General features: G+C 47.1%; 1 protein-coding gene across 1 annotated transcript in view; it reads left to right on the top strand.

The window, feature by feature from the left end:
- Positions 1-4,626: 4,626 nt before the first annotated feature.
- The window catches only part of LOC105457783 (transcription factor Sp9), a 35,684-nt gene continuing 24,542 nt past the window's right edge, over positions 4,627-15,768 (top strand). Inside the window, exon 1 of the mRNA XM_011702638.1 lies at positions 4,627-4,740. Within this exon, the coding sequence (XP_011700940.1) occupies positions 4,627-4,740 (114 nt within the window). The remainder of the gene's footprint in view (positions 4,741-15,768) is intronic.

Below are 15,768 nucleotides of genomic sequence, written 5' to 3'. Positions count from 1 at the left end.
CACGTATATAACTACTACCGACTTCAAGACGGGCCTGGATTGAGAGGACGAGCGACGTTGGGATGCGTGTACGGATTTCACGGCGTTTCCTGACGCCAAGGACGGAGCTTCCGTTTCGACATAGTAGAATGTCATGGCACACCGGGCGTTCTCATGTCTAGCGAGAAAGTGAGATTCAACGACTCGTTTGATCATCTCGAGACGCCGGTATCAGATAGGGGATAGAGGCGTCTAGTCGCGGATTATTTTCGCCTTGATGTTCTGCGAAACGTTCTGCGAGTGAGCGCGTGAGTCGATTAGTCGGTACAGCGACGAGGGAGAGAGAGAGAGAGAACTCTTCTTCCCGCCCTTGAAAATACGCGGGCGCGCGCGCGCGAGAGAGTTTTAATTGTAGACCACGGTCCACGGATACGGCGGGGGGAGGCTATTATTCTTTCTCTCGTCGGTAACGCGGCGATCCGTTCTTCTCTCCTAAGTCACGGAGAACGCGGGAGCGAGAGAGAAGAGAGTAGGGTGAAAGAGAGAGGAAAAGAAAGAGAGATAGATGTAATAACAGACCGTCGGGCCCGTCTCCGCTCGGAGAAGAAACGGCCATTCGTTCTTTTCGTCCGTCTGTCTGTCTATCCGTCTGGCAGTTTCATATCCAAGAGAACGCACGAGTCTTGGCCGACACAATTTTTCATCATTCACCCTCTCTGCACACTGCGCACTGACCGCCGCACATCTCGCGTCGACCTGCCTGCCTCCCTCCCTCCTGCCTCTCCACAACGTCGTTTGCTTTTTCTCTCGTTCGCTCGTTTTACCCACAGTCCGCCTTCGACGATCGTTTATCATCCCTTAACGCGATCGACGGTTTACTCTGTTTTCGGGAAAGCTCGTTGGCGCCACCTGGCCCCGTGCCACGTATATCGATCAACCCTAACACTTTCCACTTTCTTTCCCGTCCGGGATCCAACTGTCGTTCGGCAGATCGATATAGTTTTAGAACGTTACGGCGGAAGAAGTGTAAATTCGAAGTCTGAAATTGTTCGCCACCTGGTTATCGATTCGAGAAATCTTAGCGGCGACTTATTAATTATCTCGACTTATATATTACTCGTGCTATCGCAATCAAATATCGCCACACTCGTGTTGCACAAAAATAAAAATATCGAATAGCGCCGTCTTTTTTTGGAAAAGAAAGGATGGAAAGTGCGCGAGGGTGGGAGAGAGGGTGCGCACCTTTGGCGTTGCCGAAATAATCCTTTAAATCCTTTCTCTAGAGAGACGTTCTAGCGATTCAATAGAGATTACACGCGGTTCCCACTGTGTATCGAATTACAAACGCTAGAGACAGATGGAGGAAGAATGAAATACCTCCAGTATTATGCGCGTTCGAAAGAAGGCTCCATTGAAGCGGCGATCGTTGGTCCTTCTCAGGGATTTCACTCTTCGATAACTCGATAAAACTCAAGTAAATCGAGCGTTTGGAGAGATGCGGATAATAAAGGATGATCGAGCCTTCCGAACTTATTTGGTTCTCCAAAAAATACAAATTGAATTTGACATGTATAATTAGATTAATTCGATTTAAACTTCACAAGTATATGTATCCGCTTAAATAAATGTACGATATTAATTTCAATAATATAATTTATAATTTGAAAATAATTAAACTGCTGTTAGACAAGTGATGGTTTAAATATTCTGTGCGTAATGCAATTTGTTGAAAATAATCGAGATACGCGAAGAAATTTTTGGATAATCGATTTCTTTTCAATAGCTCGATAAAATTAATAAAATCGAGATTATATATTAAGCGAAAAAGACAATAAAAAATAATCAAGTTATCAGAAGAGGTTATTCGTACACGAATTGAATCCGCGAACACGAATGAGTATAATCGGACCTGACTCGATTTGACCTCGAGTATATCGCAGGCTCCAGAGCGCGGTCCAAGGATTTCTACTATTTATTACTTAACAATATCGGCCCAACAATAATCGTTTATCGCGAAAATTACCGGTTACTCGTTACACTCGGTTGTCTGATGTGCTGTCTTAAAGTGTCGAGTGCGGCGCAATTGGATCACTCGTACGAAACATTATTATAGCGACTGTCATGCTGATGTATTCAGCAAGGGCCCCATGGAGAAAAATATTTTATAAAATTTATTTGAGAAATAAATGCAATGCCAAACGCTTATTTATTTGCCTTATATGCATGCGACATTAATATTTGCTTCACTCAATAATGTGAACGATGAAATAGCGTCGCACACGACGAATCGGACGCGATAGTAATTTAACTCATATCTCTGTGTATGAATTTTTCAAGAACACGTTTAATGTCTTTAGTGACAAACGACATAAATGATTTCAATTTATCTCGAATAACAAAGTCGCGACAAGGTATCCGTGCGCTTTATGCGAACGTGCGTGCGCTCGTTTACGTGAGCGACTAGCGGACCGTTATTATTAACTCGGCAATAATGCATCGGGTTGACTGTCTGCGACTGCAATTTCATATTAACGATAATTATATCGTTGAAATTTATGTCTCAGATAATACACTATACTGTTATTTATGGTATCGATTTAGCGTCTGAAAACGAAAAACTTGTGTCGGTGTGTAAACGTTTCAAGTCGTGATAAATATTTGATCTATGATATTTCATTTTTCATGTCAGACGTTTTTGCATCTGCTCTATATTCATTATTAAGTAATTTCATCTAATATTATTATAAATTTGTATATTTGAACAGAAGAGCTTCGTACTCGAAAATTGTATTCGCAACTTGTTGACGTTTCTGCAGTTATCGTAAATGTCGGTGTTATCACATTATTATTGCGATCGTTATTTTTAGACAGTGTAAATATCTTTTACACGTGAATCACTAAATTTTTAATTATTGCAATAAATAGGAAGAAACCATAATTTAATGAAAACTTAACGGATATAATTATCGATTACATTGACAATCAATATAATTATTCGAAGATACTTATGGGAACGAAAAAGTTGACGTAGGAAATTGCTCAATTAAGATATGTTAATTAAAGTACACCTTAGTATAGTAGTATCAATGGGCACATTCGAAGAGAATTCCATTGATGTGGAAGACGTCGTTGGACACGGTGTTATTTTCCTTACCAGAGGATAGCTATTAACTAATGAAAATCAGGAAACCTGTTCCTCACCGTAACGACATATTAATATCTCGAACCTAGTCATTGTAACCCACCACTGCCTCCCAAATGAGAGATCTCGAAAAAAGTCTTTCGATGATCCAGTGTTCGAGTATTAACTAAACGGAAAGGTAATGAGAAAAGGAAGAATAAAGAAAAAGAGAAACAGAGAAACAAAGAAAAAATTCAAGAGAAAGAGAGAGAGAGAGAGAAGAGCAAGGACAATAAGATCGTGAGAAGAGAAAGGTGGCGCAGGTGGAGAAGACAACAGAGAGGAAACAAAAGGAAAAGGATGAGGAAGAAGACGCGAAGAAACGAGAAGAGCGACGAAGAAGAGGAAGACGAAGCAGCGGACGCTGTGCTGAACCACGTGATCGTAGAGCGTTTTAATTGGTCGGGAGCGCGATCCACGCTGCGATGGAGGGAGGACGAGATAAACCAGGCAGAAAGGTGGGACCGAGAGCGGGGGGGAAGGGGGCGAGTGGGACCGAGGGGGTGACTGACGGGATAAGGGAAGGGCGAACGGTGTTCGTTAGGGTTGCAACGTGGATTAGACGATCGCGAGGTCGTACCAAGGAGGACCATTGCGAGGGCGGGCGTTGTTTCTGCCCCACCAGCAACACCTTTCAGGATGGAAACGTACTCGCGAGGTTCCTTAGGAACGGCCACTCTCGACGCACTCTCTTGGGGCACGCGCACGCACGCACGTCCCACGCATACAGACGCGTATCCGCGCGGTAGGGGAGCGACAGCAGGAGAGTGAGAGCGAGAAAGAGAGAAAGAGGGCAAAGAGATAAAGAGTGCGCGCGCGAAAGAGAAAGACAGAGGAGGAGGAAGAAGAGAAGGAGGAGGAGGAGGTGAAGGAGGAGGTGGAGAAGGAGAACGAGAACGAAAAGAAAAAGCGAGAAAGAGATACCGATCCGGCTCGCCTCCGTAGCCGGGCCGCTCCTCTCCTACGTGGGGGACGAAAAAGCTCAGTTATAATTGTTGCACGCCGCGAGGTGCATCTCGGGGTCCCTCCGATAATTGTTACCTCCTTCCGCGCGTGGCTGGCGTGGTTTCCGCGACACCGCGACGGGCGCGGATTATCGGACGACACCGGACGAGAGTGAGAATCCGCGTTCGCGCGTCGCGTCCTCGACCGACCTCGTTATCGACTGACCTCCTTCACCTCGTCCGCGGCCGAGCGGCAGCCACAGAAATTACTGTGATTACCGGGATATACGAGGGCTCGTGAAGCACTCCGAGCGGACTGCCGCCGCTATACAGCCGATGCACCTGCGGACGTCATCCGGGAAGCGTCTCCCTGCACGCGCGAATCCGAAGCTACGGCTGAGTCACGATCGTCGAAGAAGCGGATTGAGTCCCGCCGTGCAGGGGATCAACGATATAATCGCTTTACGATCGCGAGTGGACTTTTGAAAAGCTCGTGGTTCTCGGTGCAGAGAAGGCTCGGAAATGAATTGCGCATATCAGTATTCACATAACGGCCATCCGCAAAACGTGATGACGATCGCGCCGACGGCACCGCAGCAGGGACTACATCCCGCGCAGGAAACAGAATATCTCGAGGTAGGATAGCGAGATATTATATTATATCTTTAAGGACGTCACGCGCGCGCGGAAATTCGACTTAATCGGCGACACGTCGAGGACGAGTAATTTTAGCGATTGGAAAATTCCGTGAGTGTCTTGCCAAGTATAAGCGGGTGATTCAAGCGCCCGCGCGCACGACCCCTCGCAGCTTACTTCCATAACGAGTCTGGGCGGTTCTAAAGCGGCCCCTTCGTTAATTGTTCATCTCCCGACATCTAACACGCAGGGGGGAGGGTTCGTCGCGCGATCACCAGGTCGCCGCAACCAGCCATTTTCGATCAATTCATTGGCGTTCGCGGAAAATTCAATTCGTCCGATTGCCAATCGAATCGCTCGATTGAATTTGTTGAGGATGGAAGTATGGATACCAAGTACGCTTTCGTTAGGAATATCGGCTGCGTCAATTACCGCTCCAATAACGCTTTTAATTTAATCGCAAGATGCCGCGCTAATCGATGAATCCTGTGAGAACGGCGAGTACAAAATTCGATCGCAAGCTGGCCCACGGAGAAGAAAGACAACGGAATTTCGTTTACTTAAAACATTCATCCGTTAACGATCCGAAGAAACGTGCGGCGTGCCAATAATAAATCGCGGTCGATCGACCCCGCGCGAAAGGTTTGCGAAAAAAGTCCGCTTTCACGCGGCCAAGGCGACGAACGAGGAACCGAGGAGGAAGGTGAAGGAAGATGGAAAGAGAGATGTAGCTGGGGGATATTAATATAAGGGCTCGATACGTAATTATAGTGATTACCGTATTGCCGGGGGGCGGACGAGGGCGTCCCTCAGTTTGCACGTCATTTCGCGATCTCAACTTCCAGCGAACATGCGCGCGAATTTGTCGGCGCGGGTCCTTGGCCAGGCTAATTGTTTCCCCCTTTCGCGCCAAACTTTCGCGCACCAACCCCCGCATACCTCCGCGCATTCCTTTACGTATTCCCGACACGCGCGCCTCGACAGAGAAAGAGAGAAAGAGAAGGATCTCCGGCTTATACGACAAATATTCGACGTTTAAGGACGACGCGTTTTAAAACCGTGACATTTCGCTCGCGGCGATCGTCCTGTTCTCTCTCGATCGTTTTCTGACACAGTACCCCCAAGATAGACGCATCCGAACAATCGATAGATGGGACGACGCGAAGGTGAGAAAGTGAGAAAGGAATAGATTCGCAGAACGAGAGGACGTTATCGGCCGGCCACCCGCTATGAATCCTGACGGCAATTATGCGTACATCGCGGCGATTATGCGTACCAGACAGACGCGCCGCTACTTATCTATCAGGAGCGAATATTTTATGTCGTAAAACGTGACACTTACGCACGACGGGCCGTATAATAAATTACATTGCGCAACGGCGAATTATTTTTTGCTCTTCGACGTTTTGTAGCCGACCGATTGCTATTTGTAATTCATTAAATCCGCAACGCCGCGCCGTACGTCAATTAGATGTTTTTCAACAGTGTCGCGTCGTATCGATTGACGATGTGCTTTGCGGTTAGTTAATCGTCGTTACGAACCTTTTACTCTTTCCTTAATTGGTTATTATCACCAGCATTATCGGTAATTATAGCGGCGCGTGCGACAACCCCTCGCCGGCGACTCTGCCGCTTAAGCATCCACGCTCGCGTTACGTCATGTATAATGCAAAAATCTTTTATGAAATCGTATTCTCGCCGATAAAACTTATCTGCATTATCTCTCCCCGTCTACGGGTTATTAAAGAATCATGATTTCCTTCACGCTCCTCCACATTCTCGCCGATTACCCGCGCTTAAATGTCACACCTAATTTACTTCAATTATGCATGCAAAGATGCATAGCAGCTGCTTATGCAAAGACTGAGTAAAAATCTGATATTACACATACATCCTTAATGTTGAGATTATTTTAATCACATAGCCACGGTGTTTTATTATAGATTTCCTCATGTCTGCTGTATAACTGAATGTGTGAATATTAAGAGAGCGGTATCTAATCCGTTAATTAATTCGATACTGAGCATACTCAGATTAGCTGTTAGACAAACGTACGTCGTTTCAAGTTTTATCTCTTCTCCGTTCTCTGTTCTATATCGAGCGTATACGCGAGCTAAATTTATACAGATCGGTACAAGCCGCAGCATCCAATAACTTGTTCAACGTTATTATCCCTCTCCATTCCATCTTTTATCTACATCTAATATACTCGGAATACGAGCAGAGGAAGGCAATAGCATCGAGAAGGGCAACGGGATAAATCGGAGGAAAGATATTTATTTCGATCGATTTCCCTCGTGAAATGGGGTGCGCGCCTTATTTGCGTCGCTCGCCTCCGACGTTCGCGGTCGGCGGAAAGGAGCGGACGCGTGAATTACGGGGGGTTGTCTCCTCTCTCTTCCTCCCTCCCCGCGGAACACCCCATAAATCTGGTCAGCGGACGGAGAAACGGGCGGGCGGTCGGGCGTCTCTCTATCCCGAAGCACGATGTAGACAGAATCTCGACTTACGCCCCGGCATCGGCCACGGCAGCGAGTCCGTAAATCAGTCCCGGACGAGTTTCTCCATGTCCTGTGCTTCGCGGCGGGACGCGCCACTCGGTCTTAAAAGCCTCGTACCTTCCTGCGCGACTCTACGAGTACTACGGATATGTAGCTGCGTGTATTCGTTATTGGAGATCGCAAACGGCTGGGAGCTTCGAATCCATCCACCGCGATGTTACAGCTCGGAAATCATTTTCCGAAAATTGATTCCCTCGTGCGTGTTTGTTCCTCACCGTATAGCAATTTGAAATGTCGAAACGTGAAACGTTTGCTCGGTAGATTTGTCGAGGTGGCACGAAACGCCGCGGCGGATGTCGGCACATCAATGAACGATCCGTCTCTCGCGTCTCTCGCGTCCTTCGGCCCGGTTTCGGCAAAGGCTTACACACCGCCGTTAGCAGATAGTAGACAAGATCTGAACTTCAACTTCGTAAGGTGAATCTTCATTTTCGACGCTGCCAGCCGCCACGCACACGGAGCCTGGTTCCTTGGTAATTATTAGTCCATCAACATCTCTCGATGGCCACATGGCCGTGTGAGAGGCAAGAGCCGAGAGCTGGTCCCAGCGCCGTGGACCATCCTCGGCTGCGCGAGACCGCCCTGTCATTATCCGCCCCCGTGAGGCCCGTAGGCCCCATTTCCCTTTCAACCCCATGGCCCGTCTCTGCCAATCAACGATCCATCATCGAGAGATACAATGTCGGTTGTGTCGATCTATCGCGCCATCGGGGACGGCGTCGTGATCGGTAGTCGATCGGCGCTAATCATTTCTCAACGACGCGAAATATCCATGCATTAGTGTCGAATTAAACGTTGTCTGTCCTCTGAAAATATTGGGACGCACGATTTATCTTCGCGCGAGCGTGGACCGAGGGGGAAGTGGAGGGGGGGAGGGGGACGGGGAGAGAGAAGAGACTTCACGATTGCGCACGCGGACGCAATAAATCCAGAGAAACGCTCTCGTGCGGGAATCTGAAAACGAGGAAACCCGATAGCTATACTAGCTACCGCTTCTACGCGCGCGGCCCAACCGCCATTTGTCCTTGCCGCGAGCGTTAACGCCCGTCTTTGGTTCCGTTCATTGTAAAACATCCCTTTTCGCACCCCCTCCCCCTCCCGCCCCGCGCACCCATTCACCGTCCTACTCCGCGATACGCAAGGGCGTGGGCGGGTCGCACCTTTTGTGCGCCGGTGGCACGCGATGTACGCATAATCGCCGTCAGGATTCGTAGCGGGTGGCCGGCCGATAACGTCCCCTCGTTCCGCGAACCTATTCCTTTCTCACCTCCGCGTCGTCTCATCTATCGATTATTCGGATGCGTCTATCTCGGGGGTACCATCTAACGTAAATACTATCCGGGCGGTGCGATGATACGAAATCACGCTGACCAGATGGTTACTCTATAATGTAAGACATATATCAGTGGGAATCGTCAGAAACAAACAAAACCACGCTAAATGTAATGTAATTATATATCGACCGAACTTGCAATTATTGCAATTATTCGCAATTTTAAAAATAGATCGAATATATTTTAAAAAATTATAATTGTGTAAGTATTTCTATTTTATCTATCGCGCATCAAATCCTGTTGCTCGGACCAAAAGGTCAAGATCTTAGCTTCACGAGGCATTCTACGAAAATACATCGAAGCCACAATCAAACTCGACGGCATTCTCTTTGAGCCGACTTCACTTTGCGACCGCCTTGTCACCGAACTCCATGAGATATTGCGTCCAAATTGCTCGGGCCAATCTCGATTGCGACCACGGCGATCGTCCGCGCGCCCGGCTGGCCGGGAATGGTTATGAATGGACCACGATTAGCCGGTCTCCTCGCCGTAGTGGCGCCGTACCACGCCACGGACTTCTTCCATTATGGAAAATTAGATCCTAATGCGACCTCGACCCGTCGCTCGCGTCTCCACCGGCCATTGGCGTAGGAAGATAACGAACGCGCTTCCATACAGCGGGGGAAACAAATTTTACTCGCGGTGTGCGCGTAAAACTGCACTGTTTAAGGCGTTCGGAACATTTAAATTTCGTAACTATCATGAATAAACGAACTCGGCGAATGGCTCTTATTTAGATGGTGGAATTAAATTGTCGTTTGTACATTTGATCCGTTGCGTTAAATTTTAAGAGAAATCCTGCTCTCCAAATTACGCCAATTATGAAATTCTTAGCAACCGGTTGGCTACCTCTCGCGATGCGGTTTTATAGGCACGGTTTAATCACAGCCACGATGCAAACCGCTATAAAAGCGGCTCGTATCATTCGCCATGTGACGAAAAAAATTTGCGGTAGCCTAATGACAACTCTCGTCTTAATTCTCGAATCGTTGACGCAAGATGTGCCCGGGATTTTATTTTTCTCAGACAATTTTTAAACGGATCTTACGAAAACGTTGATCTCTAACTTTTCTATATTTCTATTTTTACAAGGTCCTCGCTGCAATTCATTTTATTTATGGTTTTTTTTATCAAAAATCAAAATGTTCTATTCGCACGAATACGCCACTGAAAATGTATTTTTTCAAACGTGTTCCGTTTTATAAGACGGAGCCGATAACATTTGAAATTCAAACCGCGCGATTAAAGTCGCATTAGCTTCTTGCGCGTATTCGCAAGGTTCTACCTGCACGACTTTGTGATATTTGTGATTTTAAGCCGCGCGTCCTCGAGCTTGCATCGCCTACCTGCGTCATGCACGCGGCTTGTTTCGCAAAACCAAAAAAAGCACGAGCAAATTGCGAGCTCGTACGATCGTCTTTTTTGCATGTGATAATTGACGTTCGATATAAAATATAGAGCTACGCAGGCATCGATCGAGATAGACTGCGAGAATAATCCTAAAATTCGGCTCGCGAAAAATACAATATATGATGATATTTAATTCAATCGGATATTAAAATATAGAGCTAAGCAGGCATCGAGATGGACGTTACTGCAAGAATAATCCTAAAATTCGGCTCGCGAAAAATACAATATATGACAACATTTAGTTCAATCGGGTATTAAAATATTCGTACTGTATCTGCGAATATATTCATTAATTCGTTCTCATTTATATAGACTATATCCATTTACTTTTTCATTTCAATGACACAATGTCGTAATAAACAAATATTGACATATTTTTCAATGCAAACCGCGATGCCATCATTGACTTAAAATTATTCGCAAACTGTAATATTGTTATTAATGGTACTATCGTTGATGGTTATCGCAGATCAAATATTAGTATCGATTTCCGTGCACATAGCTGTCGTAACGCGGAGCGAGAAATTGCGCGAGCTTGAAACCCATTTGTAAAATTATGTTGTAACACAAGTTAACGCGTGAATGCACACGGAACGAGCGATCCGTCGAATGACGTAATTTATCATGCAAAATGTCTTATCTTATTAAATGACTGTCTCCAAGGAGCAAATATATTAAATTATTAAAATATCATATTTCAATTCGGTATTAGAGCAACGACAACAAAGTATAATTCGATAAATAACATACATATATGTATAGTCTCCGCGAATATATGTATAAAATCACATTCGCAATATAGTGATTATATATGAAAATATAATATAAAATCATACGTGATTTTTATACAGGACAGAATATGTTAGATATATGTATATGCAAATTGTATAGAATTGTGTAATCGTGGGGGATACTATCGCAGTTTACAAATTTAAAAAATTGCTATCTTAAGCTAGAAAATTCAATCTTCGCATATTTTACTTAATTGGATCAGCGACTGTGTGTGGGATAATGCCCATTAGGAGCACGATCGCAAGAGAAGGCAGTGGTACAAAACAATTTGCATGTAATTTCCTGAACGCGCGACGGCATTAAGGATAATCCTGGATAATAATTCCTGACGGACAAATAGCCTGGAACATTTAAAAAGCGATTACGGAACCGTGAGTCGTCAAACGCGATCGCTATTGCGTGGCGGGTCTAATGCGCGGGGCTCTTCCACCCCCGTGGAAGGTTAATATATCCAGATATCTTCGTTTATCCCTTTTACCTCTTTACCCGAGGCACGCACACGAGGCGGACACCAAGCGCGGAGGAGCCTGAGATCAATCGATCAGCTCCGATTTCAAACGTCGCGTGTATCTCGGACGGGGACGGAAGACTTGACGCTACACGTTCGATCGGCTCCGTCCGTCGCGCGTATCGGCATTTAAATAACGACGGGGCGCGTAGTATATACCGTTATGTCAAACTACGGAGCTCGCGAGCTCGCGAAACGATACGACTCCGAGTCACGTAAAGCGGCGAAAGGGGAAGCGCGAGCGAGAGGGTGAGCGAGGAGGAGAGGAAGGGGTCGAAGCGAGAGGCACTTCTTCTCTCGCTTCTATACGCTGTGAGGGCACCACCAAAGTCGCCGCGCGTACCTCCTTCCAACGAGCACGAGCTGCGCGCGCATTTCACGGCTGGGTTGTCTGGGGAAGGCCGGCGGAAGGGATCACGAGTGCGACGGAGAAGCTGAAGAAGCCGGAGCGGTGGGACCGAGACGGCGCACGGCGGCGAGGGCGCCCTGCGTGGTGGTCGCGGCGGTGGGGGGACGGCACCCGGGTCGCGGGAGAGGAGGTGTACGAAGTCGAGGATACCAGACACGGCAACGTAGGCGGTGATGGGCGGTGACGGGTTCTGGTTGGACCCCGCCTTGCGGACCCGACCCCTTTTTTGCCCGGGGGCCGTCGAGTCCTGGACGGTTTTCCCTACCACCTAATATCCCCCATCTGGTTGAGACCAAGTCGTTCGGACGGTCGGCAGTCTGTCACGGGGCGAAGAACGGGAACCACGGTAATCCCGACCTTTTCCACGGAGAGCCTTTTTTTTATCCGAACGACGGTCGGCACCGCGAGGACGGCACCGCGAGCGCGTCCGACAACGCGGAGTCTGGGGCGCGATCGCCTCGCTTCGCCTCGTCTTGCCTCGCCTCGTCGTCGTCCGGTCCCGTGATCTCTCGAGTGCAGTGCGTAAAACGGAGCGGTGCTGGACAGGAACCCAAGCGAGAACTCGGTGACGCGAGAGAACTCTTCTCTGTCTGGTGTGACACAGCGGTGCGCTTTAATTCTACGGTGCGCGAATCCCACGGGTCACCGGGCTGCGGCAGGCACTCCGAGTCGACGTCGAGATGCTGACTGATATGACGCCGGCGGCAGCTGGTCAACTCTATCCTCAGCTACAGTCTATCGCGAAGTCGCCGGTGCACGGGCACGTGGTGAGTCTCTCCGTTTAAGTCTCTTATCTTCTTCCTCTATTTTCCTTTCTTTCAACGCCGCAGTGTCGATCCCATGTCCCATCCCGGCATTCCACCATATCGAATATCGAAATCCGATCATTACGACGTGTGATGTTGCAAATTTGTAATCTATCGCCACAACGACTCGTGGAAGAGAGGAAGGAGGGTCTTTGACATCAGTGAAAGGAGCCCCCCCGTCGCGACGGGTTAATTTCTCGAGTTATAGGTCTCCACCTAACCGCCCGTCACATCTTTTCGGAGCAAGAGATCGAATTCTCGAATTTCATCGGAACACGCCCGTCAATCCCGGGCAGAGATCTCGGCCCCAGCAGGTAGAGCGCGATGCGAAAGATTAGTTTGCTACCGTCAAATATCTTGACACCTCCGATAAGATCGCTGAGATTTCCTCAAAGGAAACTGCACTTTGACAACCGCTTTGGTCGCCGACGCTGTGGTCATCTCGGGGCGTCAAGGCGAATGTCATCTTTGATCTTCGTACGTCAATTTGCTGGTAGACTTCGTCTTTGAATCTTGTCTCGTGTGTCACGGAGAGGAAACGTTCTATATACGCGCGAATTATATACATATTTGAGATTAAAAATAGTAAATTAGCTGATAAACATTTCATGTAATTTACGCGGATGCTGCGCAACTAGATATTAGCAATATTACTTTATCATTATTTCTAATTGCTACAATGAGACGATTCGATTATCTGTATAGATATAAAAAACGATACTTTATTTAATATATAATCATATGTTGAGGTTTTTATCCCGACATGCAGGAATGATAAATGAGAAGGTTGATTATTATCTGTAGCGCAACGGATATTTAGTTATTCATGATACCTACATCTGGAGCATTAGATCGATATTGCAATTAACGTTTCTGCAAATCGTATCATTTGTTTGTACAGTCGATTCAATAATCAAGATAAGAGAACTAGTCGTATTCCAAATATTGATATATTACGTTTACAACACGATATACGTTTAATTATTAATGATACGCAAGTTTCAAAGCTTTTTATCAAAAGTAATGGTCTGAATCAAATTTATTTGTGCAATTAATTCTAATGTAATAATGTCGACGTATAGTAAACGTCAGTAATATATCAACGTAGATAAGAAAAACACGCGGCAATGCTCTTCCCTCATTGTTATTATATAATAAATTCCTACGTTATCTGATGATTAAGTATTGAGGAAAAGTTAACGGAAAAGCAAAAGCAGGGACGCGTTGAAAATATCAACTACTTGCATAAATTGCAAATTAGCAAGTTCTTGAAACGAGCCGCGGTAACCTTTAACGTGTCTCACGAGATCTAAGCGATCAATGTTGAGTGTGTCAACGTCGAGAAAGGAGAAAACCTTAGAATTACGCAACGCCATATACGCGCGATTGCGAAGAGTTTTGCAATATATGCTAAAATCTTGATCAGGGCATTAAACGATTGCGTATATAGTTGGGGACCCACGCGGAGAAACAAATACCCCATCACTTTTTGTTTTGCTAAATATCAGTTATCTTTCTAAATATCGATGATCATCTCATCGGTCAGTACTATATCCTGCAAATAAAGTGACAACGATTCATCGCGATGCAAATATACGAGTACCCGTATTACCCTCGGTTCCGATTTCGTCATCTTTCGACGTGCAAGTAACGGAGTTATAGCGACACGCTTGCAGGTCGCGTCACGGATCGGACGCGAAATCATCATTGGAGATAATCTGACGATGATAAACTCGAGAGTGAGTATGAAGTATCCTTCAGCTTTCGCGACCGTGGCCGGGCAACATGTGCCCGCACGTTGCTCCGAAGCTCTTTATTTTATGACTCGGCAGGAAGGACGACGGCGCGGTCGCCGCGCCGTGCGGGTCCCGCGCAGATGATTTACGAGTCGACGTAAAAAAGTAATTAAATCCCTGCCGTCAAAAAGGAAGGCGTGCGCGCGAGCGCGGGTATTAATTAAGTCAGGCAGAAAGAGTTTCCTGTGTGTGCGCCCCGCGCGTCGAGTATTAATGTCGGCGAAAAGTCGCATATCCGTCGGTGGACATCGCGCGCGCGGGCGCACGCACGATATCGTCCTTCGGACCGATCCAGCTTCCGGTCTGACTTTTTTACGACCTCTCGTTACCTCGCACGGTCCCTCCACGTTGATTCGCTATTTGTTTCTCGGTGCCCGCGCCTCTCTCCCTCTCTCCCTCCCTCCGTCCTCGCGACAGCGAACCTGTTTCGCGTGATTCTCGTATAGCTGACCGTCATGCCGTCCGTCGCCGTCGTCGCTCAAGTCTTTTTTGCGAGCCGCCCGTTTTTGCGTCGCTACGAGATTATTCATAGATGGCATCGGCGATCCGGACTCGTCCAAGATATCGTTCTATAACTCGCGCTTGCGAATAACCGTAAATCCCTGATGATGAAAAATTACATCGCAAAAGAATTCGAATAAATTCATCCCAGGGAATATCGCTCGCGGGTTGTCTTTTTTCTCTTTCTCTCTCTCGAGATGTAAAAATATGTATCGAGTATTAGGGACATTCTCAATAAATTTTTTTTTACCGGCAGATAATGGCCTCTATCACGCGAGAATCCTTTCAGAGTTTCTCCAGCTTCTGTCGAGAGGAGAAACGTATATACCGGGTTTCATCTAAATCGGAGATGTCCCGTTTTCCAAACTACAGCCACGTTCCTTTGCCCGGGTGTCGAGCCACTCGATCCGAATGTATCGAGTGTCCCGCGCACAATGGTCCTTGCGCAAGGTTCTCAGGACTCAAAAGGACTGGCCCTACCTGTGTATCCGAGGAGCCAATTATTTGTCCGATCTCCTTTGTGCGCCGTAGGAATCCACTTGACAGGATGCGTGGGATGGAAACGCGATGCCTACTTCCTTTCGCCACCCGATCCCGCCAATAAGATACTCTCCTCCGTAAGGGTCTTGCCTCTTTGTTTCTTTCTCCTCACCCTGTCTCTCATGTCGTCAATTGGAGGAGGGGAGGGGGGAGGTTGTCCCTTAAAGGGCCATGAAACTCCTCGATAGCACATCGATGAATGGAACGACCTCCGCGCGCGTTGCGCGTCAATTAATACGCTCGACTTAGCGCGACGAGAGGAACAGAGGCGAACCTCGTGCTGTCGTGCGACGTTAACTCGTCGTTTACACACGCATACTCTCTCTCTTCTTCTTTTTTTTTCCCCCTCGGGGTCGATTGGATAAGAATGT

Source organism: Wasmannia auropunctata, unplaced genomic scaffold (genome assembly GCF_000956235.1).
Source record: "Wasmannia auropunctata unplaced genomic scaffold, wasmannia.A_1.0 LD335047.1, whole genome shotgun sequence".
NCBI classification, from domain to species: domain Eukaryota; kingdom Metazoa; phylum Arthropoda; class Insecta; order Hymenoptera; family Formicidae; genus Wasmannia; species Wasmannia auropunctata.
The sequence above is the reverse complement of the archived record's forward strand: the minus strand, read 5'-3'. Positions and strand labels throughout refer to the sequence as shown.